We start from the raw sequence: 27,757 nt of genomic DNA, 5'->3' as shown, positions 1-27,757 counted from the left end.
AGACAACACAGGAATAAATGGCCACTGGTCTGATCCTGTACAAGACAGCTTCTTGTGTCATGTCTAATGAGGTGCTCTTGCCCTCAACTGCTTTTATTATATAGGCCAAGTGCATATTTTCTTAGTATCAACCGACAAAAGCACAAGCAAAATCATATGCAGATTTATGAAAAATAATTTTATTATGTAACACCTTGTTTTTAACAATGTTGATTTCTTTTAAAATTCAGAATACCTGCGTCATTCATGTAAAATAGTTTGATACAGTACATTGTATGGTATAGTTTTTCCTCAAATTCTAAGGTTCTCCTAACACCTTAATCCTTTGCTTTAATAAAGGAGACCCTAAAACAACGTGCGAACATATTTAAAAATAATTAAAATTTAAAATCCACTACATCAAGCCAGCTCTCAAAAAATCATGACAAAAATATCTGAATGAATGCTGCACTGCTTGTTTGTTTGCAGGGAACGTCACTCATGCTTTTTTAAAAATTCCAAGCATGCTCACAAATGAGTTAACACCAACAGGAAAAATAAAACACTGTCTATGACAATCATTTTAGTTGGTTGCTGAAACAAACAGGTTTATCTCAGTAACACACTCATTTACTATCAAATAGCAGCTTTAATACCAGTCAAGTCATAGATTTGAGAACAAAATAAACATATGCTGAAAATTAATCTTTGGGAGGCTTGTAAATCTGCTGGAAAAATGCTCATTTTTTGTGTCTTTAAAAAAATCTCTCTCTAGCAAATTTGTTGGTCATAAAACATTGATCAATGTGGAAAATGAATCAACCCACAAAAAAGTCACTAAAAGTCAATGTATATCAAAAAAAATTCTCAATTGGAGCCACGGTTAGTTTGCTTTCATCTCATTAACACATACTGTATGCTTCAAATACCAGTTAAGAGATTTTGCGTACTATTGGTCAGATAACGTTGTTAACATCAATAGAATTCACAACAACAAAAATGCTTGCCCCTAGCACATTTCACAGCTTCAACTGCTACAGACTGTCACTGAAAACAATGCATTGGTCAGTCTGAACCATGTCAAGTAAACTATGGAAGTAGCATATCCACAACACAAACTGTGCTAGTACTTTCTTTTCAAGTCTAATTCCATAATGGGTACAATCTGAGGGAGCCACCACTCCCAGCCTGTGAAAAGTAGTGGAACTTGGCTATCAGACATTTTGAAAATGTGATAGTTTACAGTACATTCTTGCAGCCCAACGCCAGGTTCCAGGCAGACAGCAGCACGGCCAGTCCTGCAGCCTTAGCAACAGTGCATTGACTTTATTTAGGTGCAGCTCAGTACCGGTGCGTCTGGTGAGAGTACTGTGGAGGCTGCTGGGAGGTAGTTGAATATCCCATGCTGCTCTGTGGCTGTGATGTGCTTGGTCCAGGGTTTGGATAGGCAGCATGGGGATTGGAACGCTGAGCAACACATTGGAGGAGGAGGAGGAGAGAGAGAGAATATTACATATGTGGCTGGTCAAATGCTGCCATGTTTAACATGATGGAAATGACAACTATGACAGCTATTTCTACAGCTCTAGAGGTTGTTGCAGCATGGATTCAACTTAGGAAGCTAATTGTTAAGAGGGTGGGAAATGAAACCAGACCAACAGCTCTAAACCATGGGTTATCCATTATCTGTTTTGAAGCTCAAACCACAGTTCAAGTTCTTCATACCACTGTGTGGCATGATGTATGAACTGAACTAGTAAGCAATGACACACTGTGCAGGTCTCCACTGGTGCCTTTTGACTTAAATCAGTTGTGTTTAACAATTAAAACATATATTCAAATAGATTTTAAAAATACAACTTTTAATAGATATGGACATAAGAGCTAATATAAATGATTCACAGTACCATAACAAAACTGAAAGCTGAAAAAAGAAATACCTGATAATCTGAGGTCATGATAAGTCCACCTGAGGTAGTGGTAGGAGGAACAACTCTCACTTTTTTCAAGGGAGGCCCTTGCGTATGACTGTTGTCTTGGTTCCCTGGATGACCAGTTCCATTTGTGTGGTTATTGCCCTGCTGCTGGTTCTTCTCAATTTGTTAAAGAAAAAATGTAAGATACAGCTCAGAGGAAGTTCATGGGTAGGAAGCATCCAGTCTTGTGTAAGGCTAATTCAGGCACAAAGCCACTAATTACTTAATAATAATTACTTTACTATTTCTACATAAGTATGCACACAAATTAAAATCAAATAAACATACCATATAGCCCTATCATAACTATTTACTCAGAGGTAAGCCCAATTTATTTGCCATATTTTCAACTTCGCATTTTAGGATTATAGCCTTATTTAAAATAAGTTAACATGAAAGGAACTTGGAATAATCACTTTCTAGAGTTGCAGATAATAAAAAGACTTCACATTAGGTATCATGAAAATGTTCTAAACCTTATTATTCTACAAGCCATGGATCAAATCTGATTACTGGTATTACTTTTTTTCTATATTAATTATGTAAACTGAAATGTTGCAAGTTCTCAACTTCTTGCCATGTCTGATGTATCTCATCATATTATTAATTTATTTTATGCTATCGTTCTTATCTTGGGAGGAAATGGTTCAATAAAAGTAGTAGCAACAATCAGGGACATATATGTAAAAGTATGGAGTAATAAATCATGTACTCTCAGTAACTTAAATGCTTGAAATCAGATCCATTAACCCCTATCATAAATAAGATTGCCCTACCAACTTGGTAATTATAACATTTTCCAACCTAATTAACAAAATACACCTCCTAAAATGTATTTCTCTCATCTTAACCTTCAAATAAATACCTACTTTGTCTCCTTTATCATCAGGCTCTTCTTCAGTTAAAAATTCTCGTTTTGGGTATGGGATTTGACAACCTGCAAACACACTGCAAACACAAAAACAAAAAGAAGCAATCATTTTGTGTGTGTAAGCAAACAGCATAAATCCCAATTAGAAAAAAGCGTAATAATGGTAATAAAATGGTTTTCATCCTGGTTCAAGCTGCTTTAGGTGTCACTTGCCATTTGTGATGTTAGTCTTTTAGGAAGTGACTTTAGTCTTTGAAGTGTTCGAAGTATGACAGTTTCTTCTGAAAGGCTATCAGCCTCTTCAGTACAAAAAGGAGAGAGAATATATCCAGCTATCAACTAAATACACTGCTTATAACGCAGAGTTTAGTAATATTAGAGCCCGAGCACAATAATCAAGTTCGCCTGTGCACAGACTTGTAAGCCTCCATTACTAAGAAGCCAAGTGACACATTTCCTAGCTGTTGTTACCATATACCAGCAAGTCATCCCAAACATGTTTTCTGGCTAAGACAAGCTGAAAAGTCCTATGCCCCATTTCTATACAAGACTGGAAACACTAAATTCTACGATGATTCATCTCTTCTTGCTCATCTGTCTTGCCTCCTAACCCATTACTTGCATAATTTTGTACCATAGTTTTATTTCCAAGTAATATTTTCCATAAAAATAAAGCTAAAGTTATTGCAAGCTGTCTTCAGTTCCATGTTTCCCAATTCCATGTTGAACTTTTTGCTAAGGAATCAGTGAAGAGATTGGATTTCTAACGTAAGGACTACTGCTATGGATCAGCTACTTGTGACCATGTAAGCCATTATCATTTGATTTATACTCTATCTGTAGTTCTACGGTATTTAAAATTAACAGTAGCAACATCTGCAACATTAAAAAAGAACAGCAAATAAAAGCCAATCAGAAACCAGTAGCCCATTTCACCCCCCCCCATGCATTTGCATATAATCTTTGTAGAGGGGCTGTGCTAATCTTCTTTGAATGTTCAAGTTTTAATTCTCATGCTTTTCTTTTTTTACTGTATCAGCCTGCTATTGTGACCAATGGACTACTTTAAAAGTCTTAGCTGGAAATAATGATTAATTTCATCTTGTGAACTGCCCCTGAGATCTGTTGATGAAGGGTGGTATAAATCTTATTGGTATCACAGTCCAAAAACATATTCCAACCAAAAAGGTATTGGAGCACATATTAACTTAAATTCCTCGGTAGGCTATCAAGGAAGCCCTACAGGAGAAACAGAAGAAATGCACAAGTGAAAAAGTGGGCTCATTAACAGAAGAGAAAAACAAAATCCAAAAAATGTCTATGTGAAATACTGGGCTCCAAGTGAATGTCTAAGTGAATACTGGTGCTGGGCGGGGGATGTACCCCAAAAGTCTAATAGCAATTTTAAAAAAATGAGTATTATAAATAAGAGAGTCAGGGTTGTATGTCTGCCCTATCAGGGTTAACTCAGGCATTTGATAGTTTCACTTTCTTATTCATTTCGACAGGGCAAATCAGACTCCTGATAGCCTAGAAAGTTAAATGCAAGTTAAAGGTACATTTTAAAAAAAACACCCAGAAAATGTAGGGGAAAGATGAAACACCACAGGACAACGGATCCCATGATTGTTGAGGAATAAAGGGAATATAAAGGGGCTCAGGTTTGCTAAAAAACAAACAAAAAACTTTTAACAAATATTTCAAATAGCTACTAGGGTCCCCATTAATTTGGGTGGGATAATCCTTTTGGGGACTTGTATGGTGATGATAAGAGATAGGAATATGGCAGAGTAAGAATCCAGGGGGGGAAATATGTATCAGAAGTAATTGATATTGCAGCATTCTACAGTGGGTGATGGAAGAAGCAATAGTTTATACCATTATGTGTTAGGGTGGATTTACTCCCAGCAGTGAAACTGAATTCACTAAACACCCATTCAAATCCAGTTTACTAGTAATCTCTCCCATAGAGTGTTGAGGTAAAGAGAGATAAAACATTCCTCAGAAATGCCCAGGGACACCACGCTATTATGTTGCACATTTATGTTATTACACTAATACTCCACTCTTCCTCTGAGGAGCTCAAAACAGCTTAGAAATGGTCCTAGGCGATCTCCCATGAAGTTTACAAGGCCAGCAATAAGCTCCTTAGCTTCTGATGCAGAATACATCATACAGCTTCAGACCACTGTGCTTGTTTACTTGGTATTGTATAGAGAGTTTATTGGGTATACTGACTTACACACAGTAAGTTCTGCACCCTATTTATATCTTTCAAGTAGGTCAAGTAGCCTCTTTAAAGCTCTTCAGTTAAGTATTCATATTCTGCTATAGGACTGGAATGAAAAACCCCTCTGGCTGTGTTTTGCCTCGCCTAACAAGTTGGGGCAATGTGACCCAAATATGTAATCAGTACACTCTTTGAACTGGAACAAATAGAGGAAATAGTCATGGAAGATTTTATAAAAATCTGTGCATTTTAAACAATATCAGGTGATTAGTGATGTAGAGGCCCACCAAGATCGTAGAAGACATTGGAATTGCAGTTATTTGCAGTTTTTGCATATTTTATTCTGTTCCTACACAAAAAACTGACTACCTTTAGTCTTCACAACCAAAGACTGAATGCTGTGCATATTCATCCTGTTGTTTTAAAAATGTGAGATCGGGGGTCATGGATGTGTCTTCCATACTCTATCTCCTTTTGTGTCCATAATTAGTAGGGACAGAATAATTTTTGCATAATGCAAAATGTTATGTTTTTGGCAGTGCTTGCGCACAGTTTAACTTATGGGCAATTATACCTACAGTATTGTTTTGCATACAGATCTCTGCAGCTATTAGTATCTAAAGATTTTTCTAATAAGCTGAGATACCAATTTATGATTTAAAGAAGAAAGGGATATTTCCCAAGGACAGTTTAGGCTACACGAAACAAATCATATAATGGAAGAAAACCAAGTTTGTTCCAAAGTCAATATGCTCCTGTCAATTTCATTTTCAGAAACGCTGCACCCATTGCACATACATATGTGTAAAACATCAGAAAGCAAACTAGGTTCATAAATCATCAAATTAAGGTTCAAATAGTTCTATTGACTTGCCAGTGAAATATTGACACAAAAGAAAGTGTCGTGTCTTTCAAATACTAACTTTAAAGTCTTGCCTACATATTTAGAATATGGATGTTTAAAAAGCAAACCGTTATATTTAAAAACAAAGAAAGTACATGAATATGCCTTACATCCAGACTTTGGTTGTGAAGTTGGAAGGTGGTCCCCATCCTCACCATAGTCCACCCATCAAGTTTACAAATAAATATAAACTAATTATAGAATGTCATCTGGCATTTCAAGTGGACCTGCAGGCAGTTAGCAGTTGACTATGAAGATCTATAGCATGCATAATCAACCTGTCAGTGAATAACAGGATTATTGCTATGAATAATGGGATCAAAGGCTCAGGACAAGATTAATAGGAATATTACTTCAAAATGGCAAATGGCACAGTAAAGCCATTTCTTATAATTTATCAAGAGGGAGCATCTCACATGTTATTTTCAGAACATTCCTCCATTCCACACCCAGCCAGTCACGCCTTGACACTGAAAGCAATAAAGCATTTAAAGATATGCACCGATAGTATCTAGTAAACTGACCACTTACTCAGATGTAGGAAGTGGATCTTCTAAGAAATAAGGATCCTGCATAGCCTGTTCTGAGGTAATTCTCTTTATTGGGTCCATAGTAAGCAATTTCTGTAGCTATGCATAGTTAAAAACACAATACATTCAGTGCTGTCAAATCAATCAAGAAAATATTTCACCACAATGTGAATATACAAAGCTTCCTTATATGCTTATAAAGTCTAGTTAGCTCAGTGGCAGAGCTTATACTCTGCATACAGAAGGTACTAGGTTCAATCTCCAGAATCTTCAGGCACGGCTGGGAGAGACCCCCATCTGAAAACTTGAAGAGCTGCTGTCAGAATATTGAGCTAGATGGACCAATGATATGATTCAGTATAACCTGGTTCCTAATAATCTAGGTTTCCATAATCTGAGAATTAGGTTTATATGATCCATAAAATGCTACCCATGGAAAAGCTGCAGTTACAAGGAGCCAGTGTGGTGTAGTGATTAAGAGCGGTAGACTCGTAATCTGGGGAACCTATCAATGCAAATCCTTGCATCCCAGTCTTCAAACAACTCAACATGAGGAACAGACTGAGTATACAAACAACAAAAACCTTCTCAGTGGCAGCCCCAGTCCCATATTTCCCTTCCATAGTAGGGAGGCGGGCAGTAAATAAGCAAGATAATGGAAGGAATATTGGGCCAGAGTCAACTAAACCATTCCACTAGCAGGAACCAATACAAGGCTTTCCCATCTCCACACACCACACCACCCCTGCCTCCCCCTAATCTGCTCTGGAGGGTCAGGAGAACCCCCAGAACAGTGTGCATGCACAGGACAGGGGAGACTGTTTCATTGGGAAAGCAATCTCCTTAGCACCACATTGAATTCTACCATTATCTATCACTTGACCATAGCAGTCTGTTGATACAACTAGTAGCTAGCCAGATTACCAGGTTGTCAGGACATGTTCAAAAAGGAAAGAAATCTACTGCCACCATATGTGCAGCAGAAATGTTAAAAACTGACTTAATGCCTAGCACTTGGGAATAGTAAACTATTAATTAGATTATAGGGTTTAACTTCAGATACTTCAAATTTCTTTCTCTGGACATGAATTACTATGAAATATGAAATGGCACAGAAATTCAACTTTACAACCAATGCTTTTGTGAAGAGATGTAATGAAAAGCAATTTAAACAATTCAAATTAATGCTTCCAGAAACTGTGCAAAAATTCACAATTGAACAATTTGATACTATCCAAGTCTTACCAAGTGGAATGCTTTGCTATCTGGCTTAACTTTATGTTTTTCCATATATTTGATAAGGCTGCAGTTGGTATACCTGAAAGAAAACTATGAGTCACAACAATGCATCAAATTGAATAGAAAGTACAAATCTGGAGGATGGGATAAAACCAATAGGGTCTGCTAACAAACTCAGTTGTGCTGAACTGTCTGGTCTATCTGTGATTCAAAAGGGTGCCAAGCACTGTAAAAGTAGCCTGAGGCCAAACACCCTTTTTAGTATCAGCCACATGGAAATGACTTCCCATTATTACAGATTTGGTTAGCAACCAGTATCCCTCTTTGGTTAGCAACCAGTATCTAGTAGTTATGAGTCTGATAATGCTAAAAAATATTAAAGAAACATAAAAAGCCAATCCTTTAAAGAACAGTAGATTTGAATGCAACAAACTGTCTCTTTAGCCAAGACACTAATTTTATATGTGCCATGTAGCTTCAAATATATCTATACAATGATAAAATTAGCAGTTATTGCTTGTTTCAAACAGCTTCAGAAAACCATGCAGAACACACAAGGATCCACTAAACCAAGAAGGACCAGTATAGATCCCTTAAAACTTACTGGTCTCCAAATCCTGTGGGCTTTTTCCACAAACAACATGGTTATCAATACAAACCTGTAGTGTGACATGAAATACCCATTCCCAGTCAAGTTCCCTGCTGTTCTCAGAAAACTCAGAGGTGCAACCATCTTTGTGGGGAAGGGGTAGTCACCAGAGGAGGAAAGAGGCAATTGCCAAGGAAGCCTGGTTCCTGAATGTATGAACTCCTGATGCAGTAGAAATCATCACAATTACTTAGATCTTTGCAAAACTTACGTGTTTCTTCGAAAATCTTTCATTAACGTTGAATGTTCAGGCATCTTTTTAATATCTTCCCAATCTTTATCTATGAATTGAATATTAATAGCACTCTTTCATCTTTCTCTACATAGGGAATAGGACATCATCACTTACACATTCAAAACCGTCATTCACTCTCCTCTTTATACACCAAACTTCCCCTTGCCCCTCCCAATTGTTTAATTTTTAAAAAGTGAACTTTCACCTATTTGTTGTTTGGGGAGGGGCAGCTGCTTGGTTTGTGTTTTTGTCAGTTTGGTGTGTGAGTGGGGGCTCTGAGCATCACCAGTTTGTCTTCTGTGTAAAATGTATTTTGTGAGCCCACAAAATATTTTAAAATATGCCCAGTCCAAAATGTCTGAGGACCCCTGCAATAAATACTACTATCAGCCCCCAAGATTTTTTTTCTTTATATCAAGACAATAAGAATTTTCAAGAAATAAAAAAATGGGGGGGGGATCAATTTCACAGTGTTCTTTGTAGGCTGTGCATCCACAAAAAGATCTGGCATATTGGCATTTTCCAATGGCTACAGTGGCTTCTTTCAAGCCTACTAGCTTTTCAGTAAATATTATGGCACAAAGAGTATGTCAGTCCTATTAAAATGGTACTGGAGATACGTATAGCCTGGAGTACATCAGTAATGAATGTATAGAGTATGTACCTGCAGGAAATCCCATTACATTGAATATTCTGTCCAGCTGGTCATGATGATATGGATTACTAGTTTTTATGTCTTCTTGTCGGCAGTGGAATATTGGCTCAGATGTTAGCAGCTCTGCAAATATACACCCTATAGCCCAAATATCTTTACGAAAAAGGAGGAAAGAAAAATCAAATAGACTTTTATGAAAGGAGAAAGCATAGTCGGAAGAACAGTAGCAGAGGTTACATGGCCTCTCTGATTAAGTTATATGTTCATTTTCTACAGACAATTGCATTCTAACTGCTACATTTCCAAGTTCCCCTTTATTCCTTAAGATTTTACACATGACCCCATGCATTTAAAAATTGAACATTTTGGTGAGGTTAAAGGAACGTAGACCAAACTTATGTTATGCTAAATGTGCAGCTTCCACAATAGCTGAATATTTAGTTCTACCTCTCATTACACATTTGTGTCTCTGTCTCATATAACATTCAATTTTTCCCTACTTCCTCTTCTCATTACCATCAGCCAAAAACCTGGAGCATGAAAGACACACATAGAACACGGGTAGCTAGATATGCTGCTGCTGTATTTAGCAAAATCAATGCATTACTAATTTTAACAGATACTAGAGAAAAATGAGCAAAGGACTATGCAAACAGCATTGTTGTCATTTTTAACCATAATTTCATATATAACAGAGCAGGTATCTGCATTGGTGGTAACTAGCCAGGAAGACAGAAGAAGCTGCCTTGTATTGTTGGTCCATCTTGCTCAGTATTGTGAACACCCAACTGACAGCAGGACCCCAGGATTTCAGCCAGTAGTTTTTCCAGACCTACACAAAAGTATCATGAAATGGAACTGGGGACATTTGTAATGCTAAGCAGGTGTTCTATCATTGAGCTATAGGCCCTTCCTTACAGATCTTCGGCTTATGTTGGATGGCCACTGTTCGGGATTGATTAGAAAAGGATTGAAAATAAGACAGTCAGAACTGTAATGCTTTTATTTAAATCTAAGGTCTCTTTGCATTTGGAAATTTGATGTTCACCTCTGCTTGCTCCATCTCAAAAAGGATATAACAGATTTGTGAAAGGTCTATAAAGGGTGTATATCAAAGCAATCAAGGAACTGCATCACAGCACCTTCCCCACAAGAAGCTGAAGGTGGTGGGAGTTTAAAGGGGACATACGAAAGATCATCACTGGGAAGGAATTTCTTTCTTTCATAATACTAGCACTTAAGACTCAATGAAACTGATTGTCCTCTATTGTCAGACAAAATAAAGTGCTTCACCAACATTTTTAATTCAGTGAATGAGGGCTTTTGCACAGTTACTTCTAGTATTGAGGACTTGGGATAAAAGAAAGTGCTCAAAAGCACACTGAAAAAAATAGGTATTTTCAATAGTATTTCAACCAAACCAAACAGGTTGTTTCAAGCTCTGGATACAAGTCTACTAAAATCAAAGGCTTGCAGGCAGACTTGTGAAGCTGAATGGTCTCTCCAGAATGGTATAGGATATGGAGGGGTGCTGCTATGTGGGGGGAAAATCTGAGAAAGAGCATCATGCTGCTTGTGCATGTCTGGATCAAAGCCAAAATGTTCCTGACACTATTCAATAATGTAAATCAGTCTTCGGAATTAAATGTTGCTGGCATTTCTTATCTAATTAGTGAAACCATCTGTAAATTCAATGTGGTCTTTGCCAGTTAAGTGCCCTGAAGTACTTAAGAGTGATGCACATGTTTGGGCAATCAAACATGATAGAAGACTCAGCCTTAAAAAGTAACGTTCAGTGAATCACTTTTCTTCCACACTAGAATCACAATGCTTTTCTATATTTTCTAAATGCCAAAATGCATTACAGGTGGTTGGGCTAGGCGACTCTTGTGGTTCCTTCCAGATCTAAGATTTCAATAGTAGACATCTTTGTAAACAAGAAGGAAGGGAGCCACATGAGGGAAAATTAGAATTTAAAATATGAGAAATCAGGTATACAGTGCATTACTTACCAATAGCTTTGGTATAATGCCTTGCTCCAAGCAGTAATTCTGGAGCTCGATACCAGAATGTTACAACTACTGGATCCAAATCAGCTAAAGGCTTCAAAGGTGAATTAAATAGTCGGGCAAAGCCCATGTCAGCTGTAAAAAGAGGGGGAAGATGCTTTAAATTTTAGTGCACAGACTGCTTACTCAGAAATGAGTGAGCTCAAATGTAACACACACTGCAAACACCCTCAGTCTAACTTAAAAAAGTTCCTTTTAAGCTTGTTTCTAAAGCATGGTACAGAAAATGAAGCATTATTAAATCATAGCTAACACACTTTTGATCATGCAGGTTCTGAATCAAGCTGATCATTCCTCAGAAAGTTGGGAAATCTGGTGTCCAGCCCAACAGAAAAACAACACAAGGATTTATATATGGGAAAACAAGGCAGGTATATACTAGGCTGGAATGTTTTCCTGTTTTTAGAAGCCAGTCCTTTATTAACCTGACAAAAACAGTTCAGCTCTTAGGAACTAAGGGAGCTGGTACATTTCCATCTCTATTATCACAGAAAACTGATATTGAGGCTGTTACCGATTGTAGCCGAATTGCATTTAAGCTTAGATGGGAAGAATTCCCAATTCCTGCTATATTCTATTGCCTCAATTCTTTTTACCCATTAGGAAGAATTTACAAATGACACCTGGATTGTTTGCACCCACACTCAAATAGCAGAGAGGTATTTCACTTCTGTAAGAAAAACTATTTCATACAGTTTGAGTGCAGGCGCGAACATACAGCACATTATTTTACAAATTCCAACAGACCTGAGGATCTGAGGTTGCAGTTGTAGATCATACAAAGAACTGAACCAGCTTTAAGACTGGGTACCCTGTGTGTTTTTAAAGAGCAAGGTTCCAGATCTCATTTTCACCAGAGATAAATTCATATCCCTTTGTCCTACTAACAAGCATATGTGCCTATTCACAGCCCTATTTAAAACTGTATTATGCTTCATTTTATACATTGAAAACAATTTGACTTTTTCTATCTTAGAAGGCAAGAAACATTTCGCTGCTGGAGAAAAACACGCAATAGCTCCAGAAGAGAGGGGTTGAGTGGAAGGTACAGTGTTTATATTCAAATACATGTGTTGTGTGTGTGTTTTAATGCTTAAACAATGGAAGTCCAAACATAATTTTGTTGTTGCTTCTGTTGTCAAAATAAGGCGGTGCGTCTTCAGCTTTATTATACTTTTACGAGTCTATCTTGCCATTCTTGGCACTGGATAGGTCAAGTGAACTGGAGAGGTCTCCTTCACATTCATCCATGCAGTGTAACCATTTTGGGGAGCAATCAATTAGTTTGAAATGTTGTACACAGCTGTTGCATGCAAAAGTAGCAGGTAGTCCATTTCCAATAAGGGAAAAGCTGTCTGTATCACAAGAAGCACCAGTTCAATTAAGGCCAAATATGTTTGGAGGCTGACCTACATTACAGCCATGGTTTGCTTACAAAAGGACCTCAATCTGCCAGTGTTAGTACTCTTGTATGTTCACAAACCTTTTAAAGAGTCATGTGCTCAACACTGGTCTAATTCTATTCCTTTTGAACTTTATATATAGGGCCACCAATGAGAAAAAACCCTGCTTTTGGCAGACAGTTGATCAATAGTCTCGTACAATCAAAAGAATGTATGGAATTCTGTCAATTACAAAACAATTCATCTCTGATCATAGGAGCCAAATCCTAGAGGTTGAGGTCCCTTTGCCTCCCCTAAAATATTTGAGGGAGCTGCCCCTCGAAGTTGATGGGCATTGTCATTCAAATAGTGTGTGCGCGCCACATCATGTGATTATGTGGGGCTGGGCTTCCCTGCCCCTCCCCAATATTTTATTCAAGTTGGCACCCCGTCTCAGATAATTAGTCAGAGGACAGGAAAAAATACACCTTTAACATCTGCTGGTACAAACACTTACGTCCTTAGGACACCAACATACTTCCGCAACATGCTGGATCATACCATTATGCAGATTTTACTGCTACATTAGAGTTCCATTTAATTAATTTTTAAAGAGCATTTTTATAGAACAGGGGTCCCCAGACTTAAGGCCCGCGGGCTGGATGCGGCCCGAGGGGCTCATTTATCTGGCCTCCGGCAACCCCCACTGCTGCCACCCACTCTTACTGTTGCGGCTGCCCACTTTTGGGTCAGTGGAGCGACGGAAATAGCTTGTGCATATGCGTCATTTCTGGCGCACTTCCAGGTCTGCAGAGGCCTGTGCGCACGTGCACAAGCTATTTCCCGCGTTGCGCCAACCCGAAAGTGCACCGGAAATAGAGTGTGGGTGCAAGCTCCCCCGCCCTCCGGCCTGCCGCACAATCGGCGCTGGAGGAAGTAGCCCGAGGTCCGGTAAGTCTGGGGACGCCTGTTATAGAATATGGAATCCCTGTCACAAGAAGCTCTCCCTACAAAAAATTGTCCAATGTATCTTCTCCATTAAAAAATGCTGTTTTAATTTCCTTCAAGCAATGCTTATGAGCTTTTAAAATTTGTCTCCCATCCCTGAATAATCTATCTACCCTCTCAATAGCACTTTATACAACTGTTACTAATGTTTGTTTTATTATTGATATTTATATAATTCAGTACTATTGTAAAGTAACTTTTTTAGAGGCAAAGGGGTCCTTCAGTTTTCTCCATCCAGCATTAACAAATTTAACCTCTTTTCATTTTATGGGGTTTTATGTGTGATCCAGAAAGTATTAACCTGGTCAGCTGCACCTTTAGAACATTCTGTCTTAAACGCTATACTGGGACTTATCAAAGATATAAACATACCAATTTTTACTCTTCCTCGCTCAGGACCTTCACCCATAACTAAAATATTAGCAGGTTTCTGTGGAAAAAAAATACAATACATATACCAAGATAAACCTAAACATTTGTGCTTAAAATTAGCAGTTTTATTTTTCCAATTTTAAACCAAAATGCAGTGGAATGTCATTAATAGTGCCTGTGGATTATTAGTTTGCTGTAAGGTCATACAATTGACCAAATCAATTTTCTTCCCCATCTTACATTTTCTCCCTCTTAGAAGAGCTTCCTTTCAATAACTTTCCTTTCAATAACTTTCTTCTCTCAGATGAGTAGTGTCATTACAGAATTCACCTGGGAAAAATGCTGGCTCACTTATTTCCAGTATTAAGTCAATTACAAAAAGCAACCAACCAAATATTTTGCATATCTTCTTAGATGTCACTATATGAACATTTAGATTCTACACAGAACTTTTACATTTTGCTCTTAATGTATCAATTCAGTCACTATAAGAGTGGCTTATAAGAGTTTATTCTGAAACTACACCTGCAAAGGCAATGTTTATAAGAATTGCATTTTCAGATGTGGTAGTTTCAGAATCATTACGTGAGAAGCAAACATTGGTACAATTGCTTTTGAAGCTCTACAGAGCTACACCAAAACTATTTTTGCTTTTTCTTGTAAGGTTTATAAACCTATATAAAATAACCATTAATCATCAAATTTAGCCAAGGATGATGTGTAGAGTAGTATATACCCAGTTCAAGCCAATTTCAAGGGGGGGAAACTACTTCTTTTGAAAAAAAGCTGGCATCAACAGCTCAAAGCACAACACTTTGGGTTATTGTTTAAGTGGGCTATTATTTAAGTATGTACAAAAGGATTTGCTCCATCTGATCAATATTGTCATGTGAAGCAATCATGTGAACACCTATCTGTGATTTTAAGCAAGCATAAAATGTATGCCAGATAAAAGTACTTCAAGGAAGCTTTGATAGATGAATGAAAACATCTTTGATAGGAACAGATGTAATCTAGTACAATCACAGACACATAAATGTGTAAAGAACAAATTCGAAAAAGGGTATGACTCTGGTCAGGTTTAAAGATGGTGACAAGGCAGTAAGTTACACGTAAGATGTGTGTTCTTAGCCAGGGAAAATATATAAACTACTTGTGGCACTATCAGGCCATCAGTCTCTTGTAGGGACTGGTACAAGATATTTATGAACAAACAGAGCAGAATATGCATTATAATGAGTGAAATAAGTATTTGATCCCCTATCAACCAGCCAGATGTCAGGCTACCTGGTATCTTCACTGTATGTAACGAGCTGAGATTAGAAGCAACTGCTGTAAGGGAGAGGTCTTACCTATAATCCCAGCTCATTACAGTACCTGTACAAAAGCCACCTGTCAACAGAAGCAATCAATCCAGCAGATTCCAAAGTAGCCACCATGACCAAGACCAAAGAGCTGTCCAAGGATGTCAGGAACAAGATTGTAGACCTGCACAAGGCTACAAGACTATTGCCAAGCATCTTGGTGAGAAGGTGACAACAGTTGGTGCAATAATAACCAAATGGAAGAAACACAAAATAACTGTCAACCACTCTCGGTCTGGGGCTCCATGCAATATCTCATCTCGTGGAGTTACAATGATCCTGAGAACGGTGATGAAGCAGCCCAGAACTACACAGGGGGAACTTGTCAATGATCTCAGGGTAGCTGGGACCATAGTCACCATGAAAAACAGTTGGTAACACACTACGTCGTGAAGGACTGAGATCTTGCAGAGCCTGCAAGGTCCCCTTGCTCAAGACAGCACATGTATAGGCCTGTCTGCAGTTTGCCAATACACATCTGAATGACCCAGAGGAGAACTGGGTGAAAGTGTTATGGGCAGATGAGAACAAAATTGAGCTCTTTGGCATTGTGATGGCCTGGGACTTGGGCTCAGACTCAGACGAGTCTCAGTCTGCACCGGATCCTCTGCCTCAGACATCATCTGAACCAAGTCTGGGGCCTGATCCAGAAGAGCCCCAAGTCTGCACAGGTTCCCCTGCAACAAGCACCAGCTGGGCCGAGTCAGGGGCCTGAGCCTGTCCTGGCTCCAGATATGGAGAATAACTCGTTGCCGTCAGCTGGGTCAACACTGGCAGCTGGCCCACTACCGGCTGGGTCAGGAGAGGGTGAGGCAGCCCCTGGGTCTGGTAACCGACTGACGTCTCCCGAGCTGCAGAGACTCAGGTCTGAGAGGAGGAAAGTGCTGAGTACTCGCAGGAGGAATGCTTGCCTTCGGGCGAGACAAGATGGTGAGTCGTCGGGGGATCGGGACCAGCCATTACCTCGTCAGAGATAAAAGGCTGTTGGACCCCGCCCCAGGTTGTAGGAGCAATACTGCTGTTTGCCAGATCCTGCCCCGTTCCCTGCCTTGACTCTCTTGGACTGACTCCTCGCTGACTCTTTGAACTCCGGACCGGACCTGGAACTCGGATTACCCTCGGGCCCAGCACAGGCATCAACTCAACTCGCCATGTTTGGAGGAGGATAAATGCTGCCTATGACCCCAAGAACACCATCCCCACCATCAAACATGGAGGGGGACATATTATGCTTTGGGGGTGTTTTTCTGCTAAGGGGACAGGACACCTTCACCGCATCAAAGGGACGATGGACGGGACCATGTATCATCAAATCTTGGGTGAGCACCTCCTTCCCTCAGCCAGGGCACTGAAAATGGGTCGAGGATGGGTATTCCAGCATGACAATGACCCAAAACACACAGCCAAGGAAACAAAGGAGTGGCTCAAGAAGAAGCACATTAAGGTCCTGGAGTGGCCTAGCCAGTCTCCAGACCTTAATCCCATCGAAAATCTGTGGAGGGAGCTGAAGTTTTGAGTAGTTACACATCAGCCTCGAGGGGATCTGCAAAGAGGAGAGGGAGAAAATACCTCCTGAGATGTGTGCAAACGTGGTGGCCACCTACAAGAAACGTCTGACCTCTGTAATTGCCAACAAGGGTTTTGCCACCAAGTACTAAGTCATCTTGAATCAAATATTTATTTCACTCATTATAATGCACATCAATCTGACTTTTGTCTTCTGGGTTTCTGGGGGTTTTCCTGTTGTTATTCTGTCTCTCACAGCTACAATAAACCTACCATTAAAATTATGGACTGGTCATTTCTTCGCCAGGGGGCTAATGGGCAAATTTAGCAGGGGATCAAATACTTTCCCCCCCCCTCACTGTATGCTAACACAGTGTGTTTTTGGCAAGGGCAGTACCCAAAAAAGCATCATCTCAGACTTTATTTATGGCTGGATGCTAGTGTGGTGCCATTACTGAATATATTAAGGGGGCTGATTTGGGGATTCCGGAAGATTGTCATGATTTATTCTCTCATATAATTTCAGTATGCATTTTTGACAACTTTGAGCTTTAAGAATATAGGATTTCTTAACTGTCACGTTGTCTAGGTAATTATTTCAGAAAGGTCAGCCTGTGCTGCAGCTCTCAACTCCACCTCTCTCCTCTGCATTGCTGCTAATGATACTGAGCATGGCTCAGGGAATGTGCTATGCAGGGAAGCAACTGCAGGCTAAATTAATCTTATTTTTCTCTCCTTTTGAGTATCACTAAATCCATGGGATCACATAGAAGTGAATTTCTCAGAATTATGGTTCTGTACATATTAGGGAAGAAGGATCAAGAGCAAGTTTGCATCAAAATCTTAGCTTTTACACTATGGCAAAGCTGTATGCTTAATTCCTTGTAACAATGTAACCACCTTTTACTAAAAATATGGAAAAATACTTGGGTGGAACACAGCTTGCTTCCTTTAGAGTGCATTTACACTAGCTTACAAAGTTTCATATAAGAGTCTGGTCCAGAATCACTTGCTGTTCAATAACAGTAATCTGCCAGTATCATCAACCTACCATGATATAAAATACAGTTACAGTGGGAACTATTCTAATGCTATACTAATCAATCATTTACACTTCAGATGTAAACAAAGAAACCAAAGTAATCAAAATACAGCATTTCTATATACTTCTGGCGTGGAACCTCTAGTCAAGGATCCTCAGACACCCAGGACCTCTACCCACACTAAGCTGTTTCCAGCTTCAAGCATTCAACAAGCTCTGGCTAGTAACAATTCAATTCACCATACTGCGGCAACTTCTAGAAAAATTAAGCCTACCCAGATCCTTAGAAAGCTGAAGTCATTTTAATCTGTTTTAGTATTTTTTGGATATTTTACAGTAGGGTTGTGATTTTTCCTTGATCTTGCTGTTGTTTCTTTTGTAAAATGTTTTGAAGTGTGTGGGGTTTTTTTTAACAGTCAAGAGGTATCTAAATTTTATGAAACACACACACACACACACCCCACTTCAAAAAGGAAAAAGCAGTGTGAACCCAAAATGGCAGTATCAACAAAGTACTGTACTGTCTCAGAATAGAAAAGTATTTTCTTCTCAATGCAAAAACCAATAGCAGTTCATCTTTCGACTCTCTTGCTTGCTACCTTCAGTACTCTTTTAGGAATTCAAGTGTGGCACTTGCAATCTACTCCTGTTCATTGTTCTAGCAAGCTGGACATGCCTTCTATGAGGATAATCTCCATTTCTCCACCTTCCCCACCCGTCAGCACTTTGCATTCTGTGACAATGAATGTAGTTCGCTTTCACTAGGCTGTTTTGGTAGGAATTGCCCCCCTTAGCTCCCCCCCCCCATATTTTATTTTTAAGCTGTAAATGTTGGAGTATATCAAGAGCCCCCGCCCCCCGTTGCTCTGCTTTGGCTAAACATTATGTGAGTTTGCTACTGGTATTAATACACAATGACAACAGGTGTGGGATCACTTATCCCAACTTTACAAATTTGTAAAATTAGGGTGAGAGAAAATTTGTCATCATACTTTAAATTAATCCAGCACTTTAAGCAACCTAAGAACTTAGCTCACAGAAAGGAGGAGGAAGACCAACATGGCATACAGAAAGTGTAGCTATGAGGGAAATGATAGAGCAGCATGGAATAGGAACACCATAAAATAGTAAAGAGAAACTGGTGAGAACCAAGATAAAAGCTTAACTATAAAGAATAAAGATGTTAAAAGTCATTAAGCAAAAGATATATGCTACAGATAGCACTAGGCTTTCCACCAACATACAGTGTTATTAACTAATTAGAACACACAAGTAGAATTTCTGAAGCACAGTAATTGGTTTTTTTAGTTGATTATTTTAAAATATGCCTACTGAAAAAATAAAATAAAAAGGTAGGGGGTACAGAAATGCTGCACCTACACAAATACAAAATACACTATATTTTGTTTTGTAACCAGCTGCTTTAGCTTGGTGAAAGTCTAACTTCTTATATTCTGAAAGCAATCACAGAGGTTGAGTTGCCAGTTTACTTATACAACTTGAAGCAACACAGAATATTAAAATCAGCATATAGTGCAACATGAAAGGCTGTCACTTTGATATGGGATTACAGATCACAGGAAATAGGTCACATGAATCTTCTAGACAATTACATTTCTAAGGACTAAAAAATGTTATGGAAAAATAATCCCCCCCCCCCAAAGTTAAACCAATGCTTCAATTTTAATAAGTATAAATAAACCAAAGGACTAACCTTTGGTTAGTTATATGGAAAACATGGGGCTAAGCCTTGAGCCAAAAGCAGCTTGGATATATCTGATCTGTTAAATGATTTTTTGTAGACGTACATTTGAGGAAAATTAATTTTTACTCTGAGTTTAACTAGAGCTTCTGCATATACTACAAAACCCCAAATAGTCAATTGGCTAAATCTAATACGATTAAAGTATAATTTAATTTTCTAGTACTTGAAAAAGTCTGAATAGCTTAGAGAAATACTGTCTGACTTTCCTAATTAAAAAATTAAGATGTGATTTCTCATATCAAAGCCTGAGTCCCTCAATGAGCTTTGATTTGTTTGTGATATTAATGGTCCTGGACCATTAAGATAAAAACAAATTTCTATTATTATGAGCACACCCTAGATTGTTTCAGTCAAAGACCAATTATGCATTGCCCATCACACTTTAGTGCAGTTACTTTCTTGTTTGATCACAACATATTTGCCATTCGATCCAAGCCAAACGATCGTTTGCCTTGCCCTTCAAAGCAGGATTGTTTCCAGCTCTGTAGGCTTACAGTTAAGTCCAAAAAAAGCAAAGCCAGTCTAAATCTTTTATTGAACTGGGTGGAATTCAACTTTACTGTCATTCAATACAAACTGTATTAAATCCCACACAAAGTGTGCATATAACTAAGGCATTCAGGTCCTAAGGATTTCAAAAGAACACAGCTAATTAGAACACTACTTAGGTGGCATGGCTGCTGAATCAAACAACATATTCCCAGGAATGAAAACTTGTGGTATTTACATATGCTGTGGACCATCATTTCCAGTCAAGTAAATTAAGGACTATATGAGGCATATTTGTGGCACATCCAATTATTTTACAGATTAGTTCCACCTACTCTGTTCAGGGCTTTTGCCATTTTAACCTTCATGCTTAATACTTTCTCACTTCATTCCTTGTAGTGAAAATTTGGTATGATTTAAACTATACAATGCAGATTTACTTCTGCTCATACTTCAGAGGTCAGGAACTTGTTAGTAATCTAGCCTTTCCTGTTTGGCTGTATATCACTGGAATATGGTTGGACTGTTAAACCTCTGGGTGATACTCTACCAGATTTTGCTCAGAGTGGACCTAACATCAGGTTCATTAATTTAAATGAGTATGCGCAGAGTAATGGTTAGTTGAATACTACCCTCAGTCTTCAGAATATTTTACTAGAGATGTGGAAGTTGAAGAAGTAAAGTTAGTTTGTACCTACATACCAACTATCCATTAACTTCTGATATAGTACAATATATATTGCAGTGCCTCTCTGCCTTTCCTACCCTGCTGAGAAGCACAGTTTCCATATCTTTTTTTGATAAGCAGTCACAAAGCTCTCTGAATGAAGACGCAGTCTCTGGCAGATTATACACACAAAACAGCCTGATTTCTAAGAACTGTCTAATGAATTGTAGCCACAAATATTATATAGCTTGTGGAGAACATTATGTCTTGGAAAATCTAGTTCCAATACTTGGTGACTGTATACATTAACACAGACATAAAGGGAAAACCTTAGATGCAATTTATGAACACCAGCAGAAATGAATATAGCTAGACGGGTTCAACTACAATCTTAGGGTGGGTTCAGAAATCCAAGATTTGCTCCAAATGTGCAAAAATGTCACCAACTGCTAAGAGTCGTAAGTAAGTTTTTGCACCAATTTAAGCCTTGTTTACTATTCAAGTTTAGAGACTGCCAATCCATGCTTGGTGTGTTACTGTGCTCTATTCTAATTTTGGAGTCTCATCTGATGATTATTTTGCAAGAGGCAATGCAGCCCATTTTCTTGTATCTAATTTCATCACATGGATGCAGTTCTCGAAATCCCCTCCTTCAATAACTTTTTCTTGCTCCTATGGTTGCTTTGCAGCACTTCTAAACTTCAAATGAACAGAGGCCACCAGTACATTTCATAAAAGCCCAACAGAGGTGGCTGCTAGTCTAGACCATACTCAAAACAAGGTTCTAATAAATTTACCCATCTTGAGCCATCCACTTCCGTTTTCCACATACTGGCAAATATTTACAATGGCAAACTTGGTTTCTGATTAATTTCATGCATGATAAAATTACTTTGACAGAAACAATTATCCACTTTTGGTACTGTTTGAGCAATGGTTGTGCATATACAAATAACTTTGCTTGAATATTTTAGTCCACCAAGGATTAATATTATGTAGGGACAACACCGTAAACTGTTTATACTGGCACTGCCTGAAACATCTACTGTATTGGGCAAAGGAATGAAAGAATGTGGTAACAATGAAGTACCTTTCTATCCAATGAAAGGGTCTGGTGTCCAGAAAAACAAAGAAGTCCCCCACCTTTATTAGGCTCCCGCAAGGTAAGTTGATACTCATTAGCTTAAGAAAATATACAAATTTGTGGGGGAGGGTCTTCTGTCGCAATTAGGCAAAACAGTACCACCATGTTCAGAGGCACTAAATTTCAGACTGCCAGATGCTAAGGGCAAACATCATAGATAGTTATCTCTACAATTCTGATTGTGAATCTTTAAGAGCTATCTGGCTAGCAATTACCATATATAGCAACAGCGATAAACTGTATCAGGAATGGGAAGCTGTGGTCCTCCAGGTGTTCTGTACTACAACACCTATCATCCTTTATCTTTGACCATGTTGGCTAGGGCTGATAAGAGTTAGAGTTTAATAACATCTGGAGGGCCACAGGTTCTCCATCCCTGAACTAGACAGCTCTCTGGTCTGACCCACTAAGGCAATTCTTACATTCTTAAAAAGCTTGCAAAGAAAATTAGACTTGTTAAATATTTCCCCCCCAAAAATCTGATAGTTGCAAATATGCAGTTACGCTTAATTTTGCTCTTACTGTGCTTTGTTTGCTAATGAGACAATGCAAAAGCACCTATGGGAAGAAGCCATTTTCTTTTCCAGGTAATAGAAATACACATTATTCACTAGACATTTATAGTACCAAATTACGAATTAAAACAAATCATTAGTGACTCAGTTCCTGATATCCTCTATGAAACACCACCACTACATATAAGCCTTATACCCATTTCTAATCCCCACTGTAGATCTACTTACCAAATCCCTGTGTAACACCCAGTTAGCATGTAGGTAATGAATACCATCTAGGATTTGATATAATAGAGATTTCACCATTCCCCGAGGTAACTGAACTGGCTTCTTGTTTGCTTTAGAAGCTCTGTGAAACTTTATTATGTGCTGAAAAATAGAAAACAAGCATAGTTAATAATGACTGGTACAAATATTTTGATGCAATGCTTCAGCAAATAAAATCCTCCTGAGTTCATTAACCAGTATGGCATTTCTTGGGATTTGAACAAAATCATGTTTAATTCTCCACAGAATTAACCACCCCCTGTTTAGTTAAGCACTGTGTTCATGTTTAGTGCTTTAGCTTCATATTACTATTATCTTCTCATCTTAATTTTATCTATCTTGTATACCACATTGTGTTAGTATTATACTCTCCTAACACTCACAAACCCCCTTTGCCATCTTTTGACTGTTTAATAGGGTGTATTATTATTTTAATAAGATTTGAATAAAGCTTTTTCATAATGCAATAAGATAAAAGAAACTAATCTAAATAAAAACATAAACAGAGAGACTATATCTTGAAGACTTCATTCTAAAATTGTATTTCTCCATTCACACTCTAAAGATGTGAATATAACCATGTTAAAGAATGAAAAACTATTCATACGGTAAAGGTCAAATATATAACTGAAACATGATTTGTTCAAGAGCTTCACAAGCAGACCTGCACACATTTATATTGTTATGAATCTATGCATTTCCAGCTCATCAACCGTATAGCCATTTTTTACTCATAAACAAAAGCTTCCAGCAAAATTTAAGTCTAAAAGATAAACACTTTTAAACAATTTTTTAGTCCATCTCTTTATGATTTCCTCCATCTTGACAATCTGACCCAAGCTTACTGATAGCATTAACACAAATAAAGTCTTTAAAGTTCAGGGATCAGAGTTCCTTTAACTTCTTTGGATACTGCATACATATTGTTTAAGGGTCCAACATTTCTCATCTGATCCTTGAAACTAAGGCTCAAGTTAAAATCTAGAACTTATATTTTGTAAGACCAACTACTGTAAAAATAGAGAAAGAGAAGTAAGACTTTATAAAGAACCACTATGAAAGCTATTAACATTTTCCTCAGGGCCTTTGTGAGGAAGAGCACATACAAAGCATGCAGGAGGTAAAAATATAAGTGTTCTTTTCATGTTTGCATCCATACATTATGCTGGAATTGCCAAGTACCATGCAAAAATGGACAGACAGGTGTCTAAACTGGGGGATATACAACCAACATGCTTAAATCTAATTAATGCATGAAGGCCTGCCAGGCTTAGCTAGGTCACACTCCCTCAGCCTTGGGAGAAAGGGCTACCAAACTCTTTGTTCTCTTTTTCCTTTCCACCATGTGAACCCAACCAGTAAGGATGTTTAAGCTGGATGCTCCAAGCTTAGACTGTGTGGCTTTAGCAAGCCATCTTTGTGTATCTATAAAAATAATTTAGAAACCCAAACCATTTTGGAAACTAAGTTGTGCTGCCTGTTTTTTACTGCTGCTGCATGGAAAAGAACATGAATCTGACCTTTGAGGAGTTTGTAAGTAATCCATTTTTAACTTACTAAATGTGTGGTTTATTTCTATGCTAAGGGAAGTGAGAACTTTGGGAGAAACTTAAAAGGGATTACAGTGGTGCCCCGCTAGACGAATGCCTCGCTAGACGAACGGCATTCGTCTAGCGGGAAGCTGCGACCGCAAGACGAAAAAGTCAATGGGGCTGCTTCGCGAGACAAAACATTTTCGTCTTTTTTTTTCGTTTAGCGGAGCGCGGCTGTCATTGCCGCTTCGCTAGACGAAAAAATTCGTAGAATGAATTATTTTCGTCTAGCGGGGCACCACTGTATTTTAAAGGTCTAACAGCCTAAATTTCCACAGTTTACTTTGCTGCATGTTTTGTGATTTTAAACATCTGCTGGGGCTCTCTCACCAAAGAGTACCATATTTTTCTGTGTATAAGACACCCCCATGTATAAGACCAGGGGTCAGCAAACTTTTTCAGCAGGGGGCCGGCCCACTGTCCCTCAGACCTTGTGGGGGTCAGACTATTCTTAGGGGGGGGGAATCAACGAATTCTTATGCCCCACAAATAACCCAGAGATGCATTTTAAATAAAAGGACACATTCTACTCATGTAAAAACAAGCTGATTCCCAGACCGTCCACGGGCTGGATTTAGAAGGCGATTGGGCCGGATCTGGCCCCCGGGCCTTAGTTTGCCTACCCATGTATAAGACAATCCCTATTTTTAAAAAACGGAAATTAAGGAATCAAAATTTAAAACACCTGAGATCAACCAAACTTGAACTTTTTTGGAAATTTGCTAAGGGAGGCAGGCAGGGCAAGGTGAGGGAGGTGCAGGCAGGCAATTGAGCGACTGATAGCTAGCGATAGGGAGCAGGAGGAGGAACCAGAGCCGAGTAGGGCACGAAGAGGCCAGAAGCCAAGCAGCAGCAGAACAAGCAGCTGAAGCGCTGGACTATATTTTTCCGTGTATAAGACGACCCCTGTGTTTAAAATGACTCCTTATTTTGAACTAAAAAAAATAAACAAAAAACATTGTCTTGTACATGGAAAAATACAGGGAATTCTCCTTTTATTCTTTAACTACTAAAAACCAACATAAATGAGGCTCCACAAAATATGGTCCAGCAACTGGGTCAATTAAGCCCTTTGAAGGATGGTATTAGGGCTGCTTAGGACTTGCTTAAGAACCACTTTCAGGGATTAGAAGGCAGAATATTAGCCCAACCACATACCGTATATACGTGAGTATAAGCCGACGCAAATATAAGCCGAGGCACCTAATTTGACCACAAAAAACTGGGAAAACTTATTGACTTAAGTATAAGCCGAGGGTGGGAAATGCAGCAGCTACTGGTAAATTTCAAAAATAAAAATAAATACCAATAAAAGGCTTGGAAAGAAAGGGTCTCTTACAGGGAGGGCTCAGGGGGTAAGGGGGCATATTGTGGGTACATTTCAGGGGGCAAGGGGAATATTCTGGAATGGATTAAGGGGGAAGGGGGCAGATTCTGAGAAGGTTTCAGGGTGGGTGGGGCATATTTAGGGAGGGCATGAGAGGCAAGGGGGCATATTCTGGGAAAGTTTCAGGGTGGGCAGTTTCTAGGGTGGGCAGAGCTGGGATGGGCAGGGGTTAAGAGGGAAGGCTTGGAAAGAAAGGGTCTCTTTACAGGGAGGGCTCAGGGGGAGGGGGCATATTCAGGGAGGAATTAAGGGGGGAGATTCTGGAATGGATTAAGGGGGAAGGGGGTTGATTCTGGGAATGTTTCAGGGGTGGTTGGGGCATATTTAGGGAGGGCATCAAGGGCAAGGGGGCATATTCTGGGAAAGTTTCAGGGTGGGTAGTTTCTAGGGTGGGCAGAGCTGGGATGGGGGAAGGGGTTAAGAGGGAAGGCTTGGAAAGAAAGGGTCTCTTTACAGGGAGGGCTCAGGGGGAGGGGGCATATTCAGGGAGGAATTAAGGGAGCAGATTCTTGTAAGGTTTCAGGGGTTGATAGTTTCAGGGTGGGCAGTTTCTATGGTGGACTGAGCTGGGATGGGATGGGGGCAAAAACAACAGGCTCTCTGGGGCTGAGCCGGCTCGCGCGCCTGCTCGTCCTCCTGCTCCCGCTGCCCCTGTCGCTACCTCTGTTCCCCTTCGGGGAGAAGGGACGGGAGGAGGAGGAGGAGGCGATCCTCGCACAGAGCAGTGACTGCTCTGTGCAAGGCATCGGAGAGGAAAAACATCAAGGAGCACTTTCTCCCCACTTTTCCCTCCCCGATGCCTTCCGCAGAGCAGGCACAGGATCATAGAGTCTCAGCGCAGTTTCTACAGTGGGCAGAGCTGGGATGGGCAGGGGTAGAGCAGGCACAGGATCATAGAGTCTCAGCGCAGTTTCTACAGTGGGCAGAGCTGGGATGGGCAGGGGTAGAGCAGGCACAGGATCATAGAGTCTCAGCGCAGTTTCTACAGTGGGCAGAGCTGGGATGGGCAGGGGTAGAGCAGGCACAGGATCATAGAGTCTCAGCGCAGTTTCTACAGTGGGCAGAGCTGGGATGGGCAGGGGTAGAGCAGGCACAGGATCATAGAGTCTCAGCGCAGTTTCTACAGTGGGCAGAGCTGGGATGGGCAGGGGTAGAGCAGGCACAGGATCATAGAGTCTCAGCGCAGTTTCTACAGTGGGCAGAGCTGGGATGGGCAGGGGTAGAGCAGGCACAGGATCATAGAGTCTCAGCGCAGTTTCTACAGTGGGCAGAGCTGGGATGGGCAGGGGTAGAGCAGGCACAGGATCATAGAGTCTCAGCGCAGTTTCTACAGTGGGCAGAGCTGGGATGGGCAGGGGTTAAGAGGGAAGGCTTGGAAAGAAAGGTCTCTTTACAGGGAGGGCTCAGGGGGAGGGGGCATATTCAGGGAGGAATTAAGGGGGGAAGTTTCTGGGAAGGTTTCAGGGGTGGGTAGTTTCAGGGTGGGCAGTTTCTATGGCGGACTGAGCTGGGATGGGATGGGGGCAAAAGCAACAGGCTCTCTGGGGCTGAGCCGGCTCGCGCGCCTGCTCGATACTTGTCCTCCTCCTGCTCCCGCTGCCCCGTCGCTACCTCTGTTCCCCTTCGGGGAGAAGGGACGGGAGGAGGAGGAGGAGGAGGAGGCGATCCTCGCGCAGAGCAGGCACAGGAGGAGGGATCAGAGAGCAGGCACAGATGGGGGATCGGCAGGGCAGGGGAGACAAGCAGCAAGAAAGGATCCCTTTCTTGCCGCTTGTCCCTTTGCAGCCGCCCGCATCACTTGAGTATAAGCCGAGGGCGGCTTTTTCAGCCCAAAAAATGGGCTGAAAAAGTCGGCTTATACTCACGTATATACGGTACATTCCCTTCTCCAAGTCATCCCTCTGGCCAAACTAATTGCTG

General features: G+C 39.9%; 1 protein-coding gene across 3 annotated transcripts in view; it reads right to left on the bottom strand.

Moving 5' to 3' along the window:
- Nucleotides 1-159: 159 nt before the first annotated feature.
- The window catches only part of CDK8 (cyclin dependent kinase 8), a 39,894-nt gene continuing 12,296 nt past the window's right edge, over nt 160-27,757 (bottom strand). For 2 of the 3 annotated variants that reach the window (XM_033146362.1, XM_033146359.1), the window contains exons 4-13: nt 22,820-22,960; nt 14,100-14,157; nt 11,281-11,412; nt 9,278-9,421; nt 8,590-8,659; nt 7,736-7,808; nt 6,492-6,589; nt 2,825-2,903; nt 1,920-2,072; nt 160-1,446 (exon numbers count right to left, since the gene is read on the bottom strand). In XM_033146362.1, coding sequence (XP_033002253.1) covers nt 1,321-1,446; nt 1,920-2,072; nt 2,825-2,903; nt 6,492-6,589; nt 7,736-7,808; nt 8,590-8,659; nt 9,278-9,421; nt 11,281-11,412; nt 14,100-14,157; nt 22,820-22,960 — 1,074 coding nt within the window. In that variant the 3' untranslated portion in view covers nt 160-1,320. The remainder of the gene's footprint in view (nt 1,447-1,919; nt 2,073-2,824; nt 2,904-6,491; nt 6,590-7,735; nt 7,809-8,589; nt 8,660-9,277; nt 9,422-11,280; nt 11,413-14,099; nt 14,158-22,819; nt 22,961-27,757) is intronic. The other variant, XM_033146361.1, reaches the window with a different exon arrangement.

This window comes from Lacerta agilis, chromosome 4 (assembly GCF_009819535.1).
Source record: "Lacerta agilis isolate rLacAgi1 chromosome 4, rLacAgi1.pri, whole genome shotgun sequence".
Taxonomy (NCBI): Eukaryota; Metazoa; Chordata; class Lepidosauria; order Squamata; family Lacertidae; genus Lacerta; species Lacerta agilis.
The sequence above is the reverse complement of the archived record's forward strand: the minus strand, read 5'-3'. Positions and strand labels throughout refer to the sequence as shown.